The sequence below is a fragment of the Patagioenas fasciata genome, chromosome 14, assembly GCF_037038585.1.
Source record: "Patagioenas fasciata isolate bPatFas1 chromosome 14, bPatFas1.hap1, whole genome shotgun sequence".
Taxonomy (NCBI): Eukaryota; Metazoa; Chordata; class Aves; order Columbiformes; family Columbidae; genus Patagioenas; species Patagioenas fasciata.
Genome location: NC_092533.1, coordinates 2,341,086 through 2,357,899, shown reverse-complemented (window position 1 = coordinate 2,357,899; position 16,814 = coordinate 2,341,086). Strand labels below are relative to the sequence as shown.

The window sequence follows — 16,814 nt, the reverse complement described above, 5'->3', positions numbered from 1 at the left end:
GCAGCCAAGCCTGCAAATTCCCTGTGTGCTAGTACGCATGCTCCCTGTGTTTAATTAGGGTTATATGCACTTCTCACACAAAAAATGAATAGCTAAGGAGCTCATGCATAGATCTGATATTAGGGCCCAGCAATAAGGCTGCTGCAGGGACACGCAGTGCTTGGGACACATCATATTCTCAGAGAGTCCTTCAGAGCAGTGTAAGAGTGCCTAGAATAGGGCATCAAGCAAAACAATTTGTATTTTAATTATTTTAAGGGGTCGTTTGTTTCAGTGATGCTACTGATAGTAACGGACCTAGAAACATAAGTTTCCCTCCCTGAAAATAGGTCATGGAGGTTTGAAAGCTCTAAGATCCACAGAAGAGTCACAAAGGCTTGCACAGGGAGGGTACACCCGTGAATATTAAGCGATGCTCAAGGACTTTACAACTCCCTTGGCCTTTCTGTTAATGAAGTCTGAGGAGATACAAGAACAAAAGGAAGAGGAGCATCTCCAGGAGATTTCTGTGCTTATTTCCACTGAGCCAGCACATCTACAGCTCTGGAGACACATTCAGTCATCCTCAGAGGACAGAGCCCCAGCACAAGCTTCCCTTGTCACACCCTTGCTGCACTTTGTCCCCAAGATGCACCCCTCATTCCTCTGCCTGCAAACAGAGCTCAGCTTACATGGTACAGCAAGCCCTCTGCCAGCCAAGGAAAGGCCAAAAGAAGTGATGTTCACACTGGACAGTTGTCCTGTCCAAGGGGGAGCAAGACAGAAACTGAGAGGACTTTAGGTCGTTCCTGGATTTGCTTGTGTAGAAGGAAACCCTGCCCTGGCTTGGCACCCTGCCCTCCCTCCATCCCAGCGACCCACTTGCCTGAGAAATCTCATCTCTTCATCCTTCTTTTCATCCTCGCTGATGATCTTCGAGGTGGTGACGCTCACCTCTACTCCATCCACCACAAACTTGCGGGTGCGTTTCAGCGTCTTCTTGTGCATCCGGGAATCCTGAGTTGGGCAGGGGAGGAAAGCAGGAGGCCATGAAGCAGCTCCCTGGCTCGTTGCCTCAGAGCAATTTCGATGCCGTTGTTAATGAAGAACATAAGCAAGGAAACCACAGCAAGCCAAAAATCACCGGCAGATTTGGAGCTGCCATTCACAGCACACAGGCTTTGCTACCACCCTCTGCAGGCTCAGCAGCCTGAGCCTGGCCAAAGGGCTGTGTCCAGGGACTCAGTTTCCTCAGCAAAAAAATAAAGATACAAAAGACTTGAATCATGCAGCCCTACAGCAAAAGCACAATGGTGGAATGAGCAAAGCCATGCCGACCTGGCTGGCTTTGGCTCACAAGCATTCCCAGCCTCCAGAAAGCCTTAGCAAAAGCCAAGAAGCCTGGGAGGTCTTTCTGCAAGTCACTGCTGACACAAACCAGGCCAGATGTGTGGCAGGTTGGAAAAACTGAGACAGGCACCAGCCCAAATAAACTCTCTCCTTGGCCTAGGTAGAACAACGGAGTGATGAGCAACGTATGAAGTTTAGGAAATCCCATTTTGGGTTTCATAGTTGTGTTTGCTCAGATTGCTCGTGACCGCACAAGTCAGGTGAGTGGCACAGTTTCCTCACAGTTCTCGGGAACCCAAAATAACTACAAAATGTCAGATTTCCATTAGGTTTCAGTGACCTGGGACAGCAGGGGACGTGCAACTGCTGCAGCTCCACTGAGAACTTCTCCCCCCTTTGAGGACAGGCCACATTCCCATGGCACAGCTTAACCCAGCACCATGTGAGCGACTTCCCGTAGACAGGGAAATGAAACCGCCAAAGGCTTTGCCTGAGGATGGGTTTCTACCTTGCTTGCTGGCCTTGTGTTTATTCGCAGAGCTCCAAGCTTGGACACTGGCATCACAAGCAGCCCTGTGAGCCCTCCTGGCTGTCTCATCCAACACAACTCTGTACTGGGGTGATACCTGCATCATCTTTAGCATCACGCTCAGGGATTAAAAGCAAGATTCCTGGCCCCTCTGTCTTCATGCAGCTTCTGTCCTCTCCTACTTTACCCATTCCCTGCTTTTGGGCACATGGCAGACCAGGGCCAACTCACTTTCTCCTCCTGTGGTCAAAGAATCAACCCCATTTAGAGTATAGCATGCTGCATCCTCAGGAAGGAGTTCAAGGGATGTGTGCACAATGAAAGGGATCTGAATTGCAGGGAATTGGATAAAAAGGCACAAAACCTCAGCACCTTTCAGCACGGGTTTGCTGCCCTTTCTTCTCCACTCCCTCTGCCCACCACTCTCACCTTCAGGGAGATGGAGCCGCTCTCCCTGTTGAGGGACAGGTCAGCAGACAGGGAGATGGTGAGGTCCATGCTTTCCGAGGCTGAAGTGCTGCCAGAATCCGAATCCCCTTTGGACCGGCTACCAGGGAACGGAGCTGCGGGATCCAAGCTCCCGTTGGCAAGCTTCTCCTCCGGGAAGTTCTCCAGGTGGCTGCTCTCCGGTCGCTCCCCGATGCTCTTCCTCTCCTTGCTGCCTGGCCTGGGCTGTGAGATGATGTCTGGCTTTCCCTGAGTGGCCGAGGTGGCAGAGCTGGCAAGGGTTTTTGTGGAGTCGTTGCTCTCCAGTTTGTCATTGTCTCTGCTTATCCCTTCATCCGAGACTTTATCGCTCTTTAAATCTGTGGTCTCTTTGCCAGTCCCGACGGACCCGTTCGCTGCCTTGGGCAAGGAGGAGTCTGGAAGCTTCTCCCCATCAAAACTCAGCTGACTCGCCTCAGAGGGGTCCCGCTTGTGCTTACCAGGGGGCTGGAAAGACAACAAGAAGAAAGTGTTTGGCTTTCTACTACTGCCTTAACGCAACTGCAAGAGCTGCAAATCCCCACGCTTCCGAGCAAAGTCACTCACAGCTAAAGAGCTATTGGGATGAAGTCTTCTCTTTTAGGACATCCAAGCTAAAGAGCTACTGGGATGAAGTATTCCCTTTTAGGACATCCACCTTGGGATTCTTCTATCTTTCTCCAGCTTTGTAGTGCCAAGGACTATGGACACTGGCTGGTAGGAAACGGCACAGTGCGGGAGCTCCAGAGCCTGCAGATTCTTAGGAGGCAGCCTAGGAGTCTGCATATTGAACATCCTTTTCCCATGGCTACCTCCACCACGGATTAATCACTGTCTTTTGCCACCGACGAGGGAGGTCGAGGCATGTTTCTCAGCAAAGCTGCCCAGGCAGCCTTCAAATGTCCCTAAAGAGCCCAGCTCATGGTCAGACTTACCCAGCTCCTTCCTAGGGCTGGAGGTGCCTCACCATGTGCTGCTGGTGTTGCTTCTACTCCAACCTGCAGCAGGGCCCACTTTTCACTTCTGTTTTTGCTGTTTTTCCTTCTTTTTAAAAAATTTCTTATTTATTTAAACACTTTCTGCAAGATCCCCCTGTGAGTGAGCAGCTGGGCCACCCACCAGCATCATTGTTTCTCCCTGCCCCCGGCAGCCACCAAAAACCAGCCGCTCCCTGACCAAGCAACTGCTTCTCCCTCCACCTGATGGGGCGCAGAACAGCTGTAATACAGCTTTTTGGAGCCTAGAGAAGCTGCTGGGCTCTTTTCCCCCAGCACAAGGCCAGGAGCGCTCACCGAGGCAGACTCCGACGAGTCGTCGTCTTCTGCTTCATCTCGACTGTCCTCGATCTCTTCCATCACCTCAGCCTTGGCCTCAGCCACCAGCTCACGCAGGGCCCGGTTGCTGGTCACCTTGCTGACAAAGGGATGCTAAAGAGCCAAGCACAACGCACACGTGTGAGGTGACCAAAAAACGGACATCATGAGTTCACAGCCGAGTGAGTGCACGGGGACGGCGATGGCAAGGACAACTCCTTGCTTTGAAACAACCGCAAAGACCTAAGGACATTGTTCTTGCCAGTGTCACCACGCTTAACCCCCTCGATGAACTTACAGATACGCACTGCACGTATGAGGGAGAACACGATGCTGAGGTTAAGCGCCAGCTCTGCACAAAGATGCTCAATGCGCGGTGCTCTGCAAAGCTGCTCTATGTCAACACCTCCCAAACAAAAGCACCAGCTGCATTTAAACAAGGGTGTCTGCAGTCAGTGGGGAAAAGCATTGTACAGGTTTTTGGCATTGCTTTGGAAGGGGGCAGGAGGAAAGGAGTTGCATTTAAATCTGGGATGATCAGGTATAATCCAAGCTGGCTGCCATGTCGGCATTTTTAAGCAACAGGCGACATTTCTATTCCAGCTGGTGTTCATAGTGGCTCTGCAGTTTGCTCCAAAGGAAAAAGATTGCTGCTTCTTTTTGGAGGATTTTAGTGGCTGAAAAGTATGATGAACTTTCTAAACAAGACAAAAATCATCTGAAACCAGCCTAGGGTTCATCCACACTTGTTCTGCTTCCCCCCCTTTAAGAGAACTGCGATGCACAGACACGGGTGGCTCGCACACCCGCAGACCAACCTCCAGCAGCTGGGCAGCACTGGGCCGCGTCTCCGGGTTCTTGTCCAGCGCTGTCTTCAGGAAGTCTCTGAACTCCAGGGACCTTAAAACACAGTCCTTGGTGAGAAGCTCAGAAGAGGGAAAGGCCTCAAATGCCACAGGGGTCCGCTCAGTCTCTTTTCAGGTTACCATTTCACTCCCAGCAGGGGAAGCCCAGTGCTCACTTATTCTGAATATTTGTAAGAGAACCAGCAATGTGGCCAAGTGAGGGACTAGATTTTGCCTTACCTGTGATGGCAACAGATGGCAGGACTGAATGCCAGCCACTGTGCCCCACAGCCAAGGCAGAGAGATAGGAGAGGACACCAGCAGCCACCCTCCAAAGGGAGCCATGGGTGGAGCTGCTGGTGGACAAGGATGCTCCAGGACCCACCAAAGCAGCCGCAATATGAAAGGACCGCTGTGAACATGCAGGAATCCCATAGGAGGGCACCCTCAGCCTGCAAAGCGCAGCTCAGAGATACAGAGCATGTCCCTGATCCAATTCTGGCTTCTGAGTCACGTCAGAGGAACAGATCCCACCCTGCCCGCTGGGCTCGTGTGGGGGGCTCCTTCCTGCTACCTGAACCGCTGTCACAACGCTTGTGACCCCAGTACTCGCTCAGTAATTCGTTGCTGTCATGCAGCGGGTTTTGTCATGATTAGAAAAAAAACAAAAAACAAAAACAAACAAAAAAAACACCCCCAAAATAACAACAAGAACAAAATAAACTACAAAAAATGACTGGATTTTTTTAAATGCAAAAGAGGCTTTCCAGAATCCACAGTCACAGCGCAGGCAATGCCGAGCATCCTGCCTTCGACCCACAGTGCTCTTGGGGCCCCCAGCACACAGCTGGGCTAGAACACAGCTAGAATCGACACTAGGTTCTCAAATTAAACAATACTGCTAGAAAAGATGACGTTTTCTCTCTTGAAATACTGCATAAGTTGAGAGACGCACACTCCAGGCTTTGCTGCCCCAAACCCCTCACCATTTGGAAGGGCAGCTGAGCGTGGGGGGGTCGGACTTGGCAATCTTCAGCAGGACTCTCATGGGGTTGAGCTCATGGTGGGGCGGCTCGATCTGGGCCATTTCGATCAGCGTGATGCCCAGGGACCAGATGTCCGCCTTGTAGTCGTACGGAGTGTCCTTCATGGTCTCGCACATCACCACCTCCGGGGCCATCCTGCAAGGAGCAGAGCAAGGAGCAGGGATGGTGAGGGAGGACACCAGGTGAGCCCTGCAGCACCAGCTGAATTAGCGTTTTAAATAATCCATAGCATCGCACAAAAAACTGTCTTTCCTCCCAGCTCTGGGTTTCAGAAGCAGCAGCATCATTTCTAAGGGCACCAACCCCCTCCCTCTCCCGCAGATCAGCCAAAACAGCCCAGGCAGCCCGTGGAAACCCCCAGGCCATTGACATCTGGCGCGGATGTTGCCTCAGACAATAAATTAATCCTCGCCGATTCTGTTCCTTCAGCAAGTCGGGTGATTTAGAGATTGCATTTCTGGAGCAAGGAGTCGTTCTCATGTGCTTGGAGCTGCTTCAAAGCCCACCCCACCCCCCGGGCCGGGGGGAGCAGCGAGCGCACACACGCGAGCACACGTGTGTCCCCCAATGCTCCCAGTCTGGTGGCCTCTCAGTCAGCTCAGGGCACTGTGACACTGGGTAACGCTCTTGCACCGAGGCTGCTCACAGCTCCCTTCAGGCATGGGACACCCTCACACATGTAGACACCAACCCAGACCCCTTGTTAGAATCCTCCCACTCACGCTTGGTGATGTGCTACGGTCCAACACATCCCAAAGGGCATCAGCATCTCGTTTCTGAGCAAGCCAGATTCTCAGAAGAATGAAGCTCCTCACAAACACAAGATTGCTCACTGGTCACACTCACCAGTAAGGGGTCCCAATGAAGGAGTCTCGCTTCTGCAAGGTTTTCGTGTTTTTGGCAGACACTCCAAAGTCGGCTGCAAAGAGCAGTAACGTTAGATGCTGTAGGAAAACTGAAAGACCCTTTTGGATTAGCACACTTGGCTGAAACGCAGATTTAAAAGCAAACACACATTTAAGGCAAGAACATGATACAATGTGCTGCTGCCTCTAAATTGAGCATCAGAAATTAAGTCCACTTTGGATACACGACAACCAGGGACCTTGCCCTCCCATGTGCTATAAGACAGGGGCATAACAAGCCACCCCTCCCCTGTATCCCAAACCCTACACATCTAGTGGGAAGACAAGATCTTTTCCATAAACAAACAAAAGCAGTTGCATGGCAGATTACTTTTCAGGACTGTTATTTCATAGCAAAAAGCCTCATTTGACACCAGAAACACTGAAGTGCTGTCATATTCTTTCTCTCAGCCCCATGCACAGCAGCTACTGCGTGATGCCTTTCCCTGAAGCCAACCCAAATCAAATCAAATCTGTAAGACCTGCAGTGGGTACCGAGCCTATTCCAGGTCAGGTCGCTCTCCGAGATACCCCTAGTGACCTCCAGGTGCCACACATCAGGGTGTCCCTGGCTGTGGGTCATCCCTGGCCAAAGCCACCAGAGTATTTCTTAAGTCAGAGCAGAGCCCATGGTCACAGGAAGATTTCCATCTCCCCAGGTTGGCTGCTCTCCATCATCCCAAGCCAAATCCCAAGAATGTCCCACAGCTGCCAGCACACCTTGCCAGGGTCCAGAAAGAGATTCGCCCCATTCTGACCGGACCCTGAAGACAAAGCTGCCTTCTCATCCCCCAGCAGGCAGGTGGACGCCAATTTAAATCAAGCCCACAGCAAGCTGGCAAAGCAACTCTTTGGCAAAATGTGCCCTGTCACCACCAGACCTGCTCTGGAGATAGGACAAATTCTTCCAGTTCCCAACCCTGCCAACTGGCACCTTGCACAGGATGCTCAGCAGGCCAAAAATCATAAAATTGAGTTAAAAGAGGGATTAAAGGAATTCACTAAAGGAAAGTGCATCGGGCCTCAGCACGGCTGTGGCTCGGGCAGTCTCTGTGGCCGGCTGGGTGCCAAGCATGGTACACAGCCCGGTGGTGGATTTGGCCTCCCATGGAACAACATGAAGTTTTCCCCCTCTTTTCCTGCCTGAGCTCATCGTCCAGCAGACACGCAGCTGGTGTCCTGCAGGCAGGGCAGAACAGAGCATCCCTCATTCCCCTACACTCGGGCACAGCCGAACGCTACAGCCCAGCTCCAGCAGCACAGGGCTATCGTCAGCATCGCACAAACAGTGCCAAAGCAGCACTATCACCCACGGCCACTCTCCCAACGAGCTCGGCCAAGCGAGCATCTGCTGCGCTCCCGTGCCGGGCAGCTCACCGAGCTTGATGTCCCCGTCCTGGGTGAGGAGCACGTTGCCCGCTTTCAGGTCACGGTGGATGATCTTTTTGCCATGGAGGTAATGGAGGGCTTCCAACATCTGGCGGCAAATCACCTGAATCTGGGGTTCGGTCAGGCCCCGGTCCAGCTCTGCGGGGAGGGAGAGAACTGTTAAGTCAAGGATCTGAGCGATGCTTCACCTGAGCAGCGCGAAGGCACGGGCTACCCAGCAGACCATTGACAAACCACTGTCGTCATGTCAAAGCAGTGGGATAGCAATGCAAATCAGCTTGTTAAGGTAATTTATTCCCTAAGTCAGCACTCGCAGTCAATGCCTGCCTGCTTGGAGCTGCTGCTTTATAGCTCCATCCCAGGGATGCCCGGCTGAGGCATCTGGCCCGGGAACAGTGGACGAGGGGGATGAGGAGGGGGACACAGGCACGCCTGCCAAATTCCCTGCCACTGCGGGAAATGGGTCCCCACAAACAAGCTGGGTTTCGCACAGTGCGAGGACAATGCTGCAGAGGCAAGAGAGCTGAATCAGCTGCAGGCAGCAGAAGGGTCAAACACGGGCCTGAACACTCGACAGCTCCATATGCTGCCAGTGCTCACATCCCCCAGGGTGTGGGGATGCTGGGGGATCCCCCTGCTGCAGAGACGCAGCGTACCCCCCTGTGTATCAGGTGGGACACACCACCTCCCAAAGCAACGAGCAATAAACTGCTCTCTAGCATCATCCCTACCCACTGCTCTGAGCTGTTTCTTCAGGTAACACCAGGTACCAGCATCAGTTCATACCCCGCTGTCTGTCCCTACTTCCGAAGCTTGTGGGGACACGCGACCACCAGCGTGACCTCCCTGCTGAGCTCTGCCCGGCCACCTTCACCATCCCAGATTGCTTTCCAAGGCAACGGTTCTGCAAACCATCAAATTTCCAGATGGTTAGCATCGCCTGAGCTTCCCTCCCTCCCTGCGCAGCCCCTTGCGGCACAGACCCCCCCCTCCAGCGCAGCGGAGCACGCCGGGACCACACCAGCCTGAGCTCCAACCGCCCAAACTGCACGGCCAGGGGGGGCTGGCAGATGGACCCCAGCAAGCGGGACAGACGCTGCTTCAGAGCGAGGATCTAAACCGCAGGCTGGGGGATGCAGGGTCAGCCACTTTGTGCCTCCTCCTCTTCCTCACCAAGATCTCCCTTGCTCTGGGGCAACGTGATGATTTTCACTCTCCCTGGAGGCTTGCGGTGCAGTCAGGCCACAGGTTTTGTTCGAAATATTTCAAAGGCAAATTCCAGTTGCTGGTGGAACAGGCACGTTCAGCAACTCCCAATTTAATAATGCCAGGAGCAATTCCGAGCTCCGACCCACAGCTCCTCCTGCCCCTCATTTTGGGGGGGGTGACAGCACCACAGCCAGGCCACTTGGTTTTCTAAGCACCCCCTTCCCACTGCAGCTCCCACGTCCTCCAGAGACCGACTGCCATGGACATGGTCCCACGAATGCTCAGGGCATTTCGTGTCCCTAGGAAAAGGTTTTCCAGGGTAAGGCATCATTTCCTCCAGCGCTTCAGCAAAGGTAATTTCATCTGCAGTGATTTGGACCAGCTTTAAAAACAGATCCCTAATGGAGCTCTAAGTTTTAGGGGCTGAACCAAAACTGAGAAATTTGTGTCCACACTTTTCGTGGAAATAAAAGAAAAACGAGGCCTTTGGAAATATCAAAGCTGAAAGGGAGTAATCCCCGGGAACACACGGCTCCGTCCCAGGGGCTCCAGGGAAGAGGACACCAGAACACTGTGTGTGCCACGCAGGGGGGACGTCACCCCCGGCACAGAGGGGCTGGGGCTGTTCTGGGGAACACCCACATGCTCCTGGTCCCAACGGCTCTATATGGAAGGGAGGAGTTAAAAATGGGAAGATTCCTGGCATTACTGCAGGCTGCGGTTTATTCAGAGGCTAGAGCTGCTTCACCAGATGGCCGATACCATACGGAGAAGTCAGCAAGGAGACCCTGGGCGATTCATCACGACAGACACCCAGATTAAACATCTCAGCCTCGCTGCCGTTCCCGGGAAGCTGTGGGAACGGGATCCCAAGCACCCAGTGCCTCTGGCAGATAAATATTTAAAGCCACCTTTCCCCTCCAGTCAGAGTCTCCCTCCTCTCCAAACCTTGTGATCTGCTGATCCCAGAAACATTTAAATCACAAAAGGACATCAAAGTAGCTCAAGAAACACCCCAGGGCTGCCACACCTTCTGCTCCCAGTATGAAAATAGGCAAACTCATGGGAGAGAAACAGTAGCTGGGGAAGCTGGGGCACCCAGGTTCGCCATCTGTCCAAAGGCTGCCCCTGAATATGTGCCAGCAGGCTGGAAACGCCTTGTGGGCATCGCCCTGAGCACGGAGAAAAGCCCAGCACCGCGCACCGCACTCACCCAGCATGGTGGCATCCACCGCCCCGCCTGGGCAGAACTCAATCATGATCTGGGGAAACAAAGAGAGAGGAATTAAACTCAGGTCTGCGTCTCACTCAGTAAAGCCCACCGGGGGTAGGGAAGAGGAGACAAAAGCGTTGGGATTTGCTTCCCTGCCTGGCAAAGCTGCCCCTTTGCCCCATGCAGGGATGCAGAGGGCTCGGTGCTTCCCAGGACACAGCCCCAGCACCAACCATCACCCCAGCCCTGGGGCCAGGTCCTGCACAGCCATCGCAGCAGCCACCTGGGACGGATGGTCCCCATCACCGCGACACCCCCAGCAGTTGTGCTTGGCCTCGCACCCGTATCTGAGCACCCACCCCGACCTGCCAGCGTCAGCTCCGGCTTCCCCTCTGTTTACATCTCTTCCCATCGCATCTTGGAGCGAGGGCTGCTCCCGAGACGTGGCCTTGCCAACAGGATGAGATAGCTGTCATAGCTGGGAGCTGACGTAGCCGGGAGAAATCAGGAGTTTCTTTGGCAAGTGAGGGGTGGGAAGGGCTGCTGGGTCTTCAATTTTTTCTAATTTTTGTTTTCCTCCCCTATTGCTCAGTAGTTCATTGCTCTCTTGATTCTGAGCGATTTGAGGGGAAAACATCAATAAAGAGGTCAAGTGCATTCACCAAATTGTTGCTGTTTCTCTCCCAGAGATGTGCCCAGAGTCCTGCCAGTCCCCAGTGCCCACCTGCCCAGCACCCTCTGCCCAGCTCAGCCCCACAGGGTGGGCAGCACCCACTTGGGGGACCCCAGGGCTCAGTGCCAGCCCCAGCTCCTCTTCAGGGCAGACGAGGCTGCTTAGATAGACAGATTTATATTTCAGGCAGCCAGGGGTTACAAGGGAGAAGAGATGCTTCACCTCCCTGACAAGCTTGTCTTCTTGTTGAGGTGACACAGGGCCACATACCGGAGAGGTGAAATGCCAGAGTTTGTTTTGAGGGCAGTGACTGAACAAACCAAAGGCAGTGTTTACCAGCACGGCTCTCCAAGCCCTTCAAGTGGAGGTCATGTCATTAAATGCTGCTCTAAGCACTGCAGCAGGAGCCAAGGGGAGAAGGTTCAAGCTCCCTCTTCCCCACGGTCTAATCCTGCAGCTTCAGGCAAGGCACATCCCACCCTTTTGTCCTGCAGTTCCTACACGTGAACAAGAGAAACGCTTGTTATCAACCCGGACCACGGTGGAAGACACAACTGCTTTGTTTGGGGGAGCAGATCAGGTGCTGGGACGCAGCCAGGCTTCAATTGCTCAGCAAGAACTGGCCCAGGTTCAAGCGTCGGAGGGGAGACAATGCTGAGAACAGAAACCCAGGCAGGTTGGGCAGTACGACACAGGCACCATCGGAGGAAGCTGAGAAGAATAACCAGACGTCAGGGCTGGGGAAGCATTTGAAGCAGGCTGGGGAACAGGCAGATGGAGAGGAGCAACTGGGGAGACACTTGAACCATTCACAAACCAGGAGAACAAATCTGCGCTGGCTTGGAGCTGAGCAGGAGCCTGGCAGGGATGCAGCCAGCGGAGCCCTCGCACAGATGGGCCACATCAACACATCTTTTCTTGCTTGAGTTTATACCTTGAACCAGAGTATCAGAAGCTTCACCAGCAAATGGAAAGGCAAAAAGATCCTCCTGCCACTGTCTGCCCAGGCACAGAGACCCCTGTGCTCCATCATCACCCAAACGCAGCTCTAGGAGACTCATTTCAACCAATTAGTTTTATAGTGTTCCTCACCATGTTCATCAGAGCGGACTAACACCACCAATGGACACCAGCCCTTCCTGGGGCTCCACAGAGCCCAAAGTGTCAGAAGCAAACCTGAAACAAGCCCAATACCTATGCCAACCTGTCAACGGGGAGGGCCAGGGCTTCCCCTGGCTCTGGGAGGCTGAGGGGACACGTGGGGCTCTGTGGGCACAGCCAGCCTGGTGATGGCACCGCACACTGGTACCACGATCCTGCCCCTGTCAAACCATCCATCCTGTCACTAGCCCAGACCAGCCAGGACCGAGCCACCGCATCAGCCGAGCCCATGGCACAGGGTTTGCAGCAGCTGCAGAAGGACAGAGCAGACCTGATACCCAGTAAATCCAAGTATCACATCTTTGCGCTGCTCTGGGGTTTTATTCATCCTCACACAAACAATCCCTCCCTGCTCCCGCCGACCCTGGTGCCTCAGGAACTCCCCTGCCTAAAGAGTGGGGGGTCTCCAGGTTCAAGCAACAGCCTCCCTTTTGTTCAATCAGTAGAAAAGGCCTGATAAGAAGCTCATCTGTGCTACCACGCTCAGCTTTGAATCTAAACAGTCCCAAAACTTCCAGCAATCCAGCCCAAATCAGCTGCTAAGGCGGCCTCTGCCAGGTGACCTGGCTGCTTTCAGTGCTAATGTTCAGCAAGCAGCTTTACAGCTTTTGCCTCTGTATGTCCCAACTAAATGAAGTCCCCTGGCATCTCGCGCAGCTCCTCTTACACAGGCTCCAGATGGAAGAACTTAATTTTGATTTGGGGGGCAGAAACAGCAGGCAGCTGGCTGGGTGACAGCCACAGCCACCCGCTTGGCAGAGCCCCCGGGAGCCCAATGTGCTGGGTGTGTGTCCCCCCGGGCAGATGCTGTGCTGAGGTTTCCTACCAGGGACGCAGCTGGCACAGCCAAAATGTGCTCTGGTCACACACACTGAGCTTATAAATGCGGAAGGGCCAAGCACAATGTACCCTACTCTGCATCGTGTGGGATGAATTTTCCTCTCGCAAAGTCTCATCTGGGTTCGTAGTCTAGGAATGGGGAATTAGGGAAATGAGTCCATTTGAAACAGCATGACCGTGTATGTTGATGCAGGCACAGCAGGCTGCAAGCCAGGCGCTGGGAATATGGGAAATATGGAAAACAAAAATATGCATTTTCAACAAGGGCAGAGATGCCAAAAAATAATCATGGGTGTGGCCGGATAGTCTGAACATCCAAAAAACCTAATGGGCTCATTTCAGCCCAGAAAACCTGATTTAAACAAATGCAACTGGCAATCCCACAGCTCATACACCACACGCGCTTCCTTCCAGGAGCAGGGCCAGCCTGAAAAATGCTTTAGCAGTGAAGGAGGTGGGAAGACGGGCCCGCTGGCAGCAGCACCCGTGCTCGGTGAGAACTGCAGGGTGCAGGGAGCTGGTGGGTGCAGGGAGCTGGTGGGAGCGGAGGCTGTGCAGGTACCTCCTGGACCTGCAGCAGGGACCGTGGGACAGGCAGTTGGGCATTGACACCCTGGGACGGGCAGGTGGGCATTGACACCTTGGGACGGGCAGGTAGGTGGGCACTGACACCCTGGGACGGGCAGGTAGGTGGGCACTGACACCCTGGGACGGGCAGGTAGGTGGGCACTGACACCCTGGGACGGGCAGGTAGGTGGGCACTGACACCCTGGGACGGGCAGCCTGTTGCTCCTGTGATGAGGAACAGGTTGGGAGGATCCTGGAAGAGAAGTGCTGACAAGAGCCTGTGCATCTGTGCAGCCAGGAGTCTGTGATGTACCCAAGGACGCAAAGAGTTTAACTCTTTGCTTAGGACTGTTCCCATGTGCTTTGATATACAGGCTGACTACACCTTCACCGAGGTGTCCTGAGGCTGCAGCTGGAGCAGTCACCGCTCTAGTGACGGCGCTAATCTTGGCGCTGTATTTCACCTCTCCACACCGCACCGGGCTGTGCGGTGCTCAGCCGCCCACAGCAACCCCCCTGCAAGAGCTGGGACCCGGCCCAGGGCTCGCTGCAGAGCCGCAGCAGCACTGCAGAACACAGATTGCACACATCTGGTCCCAAAAAAGCCCCTGCGGTCTGATGAGACACAAATACAAGACCCACGGGGGTCTCTGCCCCAGCGCTGACATCCTGAAAGCGGCTCCCTCGCGCTAATTAGAGCCGGGGGGAGCACCCACACCTCCTCCTCCTCCCACCCAGGGTGTGCAGTGAGCAGCCTGGAGCAGGGCTGGAGCAAACATCCTGTTTGTAACGATTTCCTCAGCACAAGAAACCCAGGGACTTCCTCACCAAGGCCGCCCAGCCCCGCTGGGCTGCGGGGGGACACGCAGCAGCAGCCCCTCCTCAAAGCCGCTGTAAATCCCAGGCATTACCCACTACCGGCATTTTAGTTTTCAGTCCACAGGCAGCTGCAACTACGCCTTGCAGGCTCGTGCAAAACTCACTTTTAGCTCCCGTTAGCTATCTGAGCAACACGACCGACGGACGCTGCCTCCCAGCACGGCCAGAGCTCCCCGGTCTCAGCTCCGACGCCACGGCCAAGAAACGCAGGCACGGCGCTGGGCTGCGCGCAGCTCACCAGGGACACACGAGCCGCACGCACAGGAACACGTTTGGGTAGCGGATTTATAGACAGAGAATGGAATCCACTGTCGCTACTGCTCAAGCCTTCATACCAAACTTCTAGCACTGCTATTTAACAAAACAAAAAGGGCCCTTTTCTCTTATACCTTTGGTGAAACAGCATGAAGACATCTGCATGCAGAAGCCGCATAATCTTTCCCTTTCAAGAATCTTTTGCATGAGCAGAATTAAATTTAGACTTAAATTTGAAAGTGAAAGTCCACTAAAATTCAAAGGCTTTGCTGGTGACCTTGATTCTTCCCATGGCTCATCCTAATCCTGCCTCTAGGCACCGCATTCTGTGTCCTGAGTGGGAGCAGGGCACGCAGAGATGCTGGGGCCCTTTTTTGGGCTGCTCGAGTAATAAGTGACTGCCTGGGAGGAGAAGAAGCAGGGTCCAGTGAGCCTGGGGTTGCCCAGGAGAATAAATATATGTACAGTACAGCTATGGTTTAAACTAAGTGCTCTTAAAGATGCAGGAATTTAAGTTGTACCTGAGCAAGAGGGTACCACACATAAAAAAAGCATTATATAGCTCTGCAGCTCAAGAGAACCAATTGGACACTGCACCAGGAGAATCCCCCCAGCACTGTACACCTGGGATGGATTAGAGCCCAGTGCAGATTCTAGGTCTGATAAATCAGGAGCAGCATCAGGACCAAAGTCCTCCCAGGTAGGACTGAGAGCCTGCTGGCTCCTCCCATCCTGCCCCTTGGGTGTGTTTGAACTCCCAGAATGTTCTACAACATGAAAAAAAAAAAAAAAAGGAATAAAAAAAGCTTATCTTGAAAGGTATTTTTACCAAACACTGCACAGTCACCAAGGGTGGAACAGCTGTTTGTCCCTGAACTGAGGTTCGCAATTGAAGCCCAATTAAGAGGACGCACCCTCAGCCCGGCGTTACTCACCCCATTGGCATGTCAGAGGGCAGGGGCCCATGAACTGTTCCCTCCGCAGCAGCGCTGCAGAAATGCCTTTTCCACTCAGAAAGGGAGAAAAAAATCAAACCATCAGCTGGGAAAGCTGGGGGCAGCTCATCCCGGCAGTGGGGGCCCCTGGGCAGCCAAGCATTTCCCATGGGTGCAGCTGGCTGCACAAGGAGACCCCCAGGTCCCTTTAGGATGGGGAAGCCCTTGTTGTTCCCAGGTCACTGGAGGTGGTGTGTGCCTGCGGGTTTTTCCTGTGGCTTTACTGTTGTTGCAGTTGCATGCTGAATAGCCCAGCTGCTTTGGTGTCATAGTGGTGCTCCAGAGCTCCCAGGCCGCTACTGCATGGGTGCACACCACGCTGTGCTGTAACCACCCAGCCAGCTCCCTTCCCACCCGAGCATCAGCACCAGTGGGCACGGGGGCTGCCTGTGTCCCCGTCTGCCCCCAGATCCGCCCTCCTGGCACAGAAAATGCTTCAAAATTGAAGTACTTCAGCAATCTCCTCATCCGCAGCAGCAGGTTTCATTTTGTTTGTTTAAGTGGCTGCTTGCCGCTGGGGAGAAGGTAACCCACAGCATCCTGTGGCCGTGGCAGCCCCATCGCCCACGCACAGCCCCATCGCCCACGCACAGCCCATGCACAGCCCACGCACAGCCCCATCGCCCACGCACAGCCCACGCACAGCCCCATCGCCCACGCACAGCCCACGCACAGCCCCATCGCCCACGCACAGCCCACACAATCGCCCACGCACAGCCCCTACCATGGCCGTGGGGCAACTCGGAGGTGTCCTTGTCACCCACAGCAGAGAGCAGCCTCTGGCACAGCCACCAGCTCTCCTGCCTGTATTGGCACAGAGGGACTGGGGAGATAAGTAAAGCACATCTGGCAAACTGTGCTCCATTTCTAGACTGAGCTGGTGAAGGGAAATGCTTTCCAGGTTGCTTCCTTGCCAGACATCGCACACGTTCCACCTCATCTCTCTCCAGGATGCTGAGTTGGCACAAAGCTCCCAAGGTGGATGCTACTATTAGCAAAGATCGTTTCCATCTTGGTTTTCTCCAAGTTCGAGCAGCGTATGGAGAAGGAGCAGGGTGTGCGTTGGGCACGCTCGCCATCACCGGTTTCGGTCCTTCCCCATGCAGAGAGGAGGACGGCAGGGCCTTGGGTCACTTGGTTTGTTCAGCCTGGAGAAAAGGAGACTAAGGGGAGACACCATTGCAGTTACAGCTTCCTCACA

At 54.0% G+C, this 16,814-nt stretch overlaps 1 protein-coding gene across 1 annotated transcript in view; it reads right to left on the bottom strand.

Moving 5' to 3' along the window:
• Nucleotides 1–16,814, bottom strand: part of STK10 (serine/threonine kinase 10) — a 44,663-nt gene that overhangs the window by 8,147 nt on the left and 19,702 nt on the right. Inside the window, exons 3-10 of the mRNA XM_065849047.2 lie at nt 10,244–10,292; nt 7,810–7,959; nt 6,374–6,446; nt 5,468–5,662; nt 4,455–4,536; nt 3,616–3,750; nt 2,288–2,791; nt 866–996 (exon numbers count right to left, since the gene is read on the bottom strand). Of these exons, the coding sequence (XP_065705119.1) occupies nt 866–996; nt 2,288–2,791; nt 3,616–3,750; nt 4,455–4,536; nt 5,468–5,662; nt 6,374–6,446; nt 7,810–7,959; nt 10,244–10,292 (1,319 nt within the window). The remainder of the gene's footprint in view (nt 1–865; nt 997–2,287; nt 2,792–3,615; nt 3,751–4,454; nt 4,537–5,467; nt 5,663–6,373; nt 6,447–7,809; nt 7,960–10,243; nt 10,293–16,814) is intronic.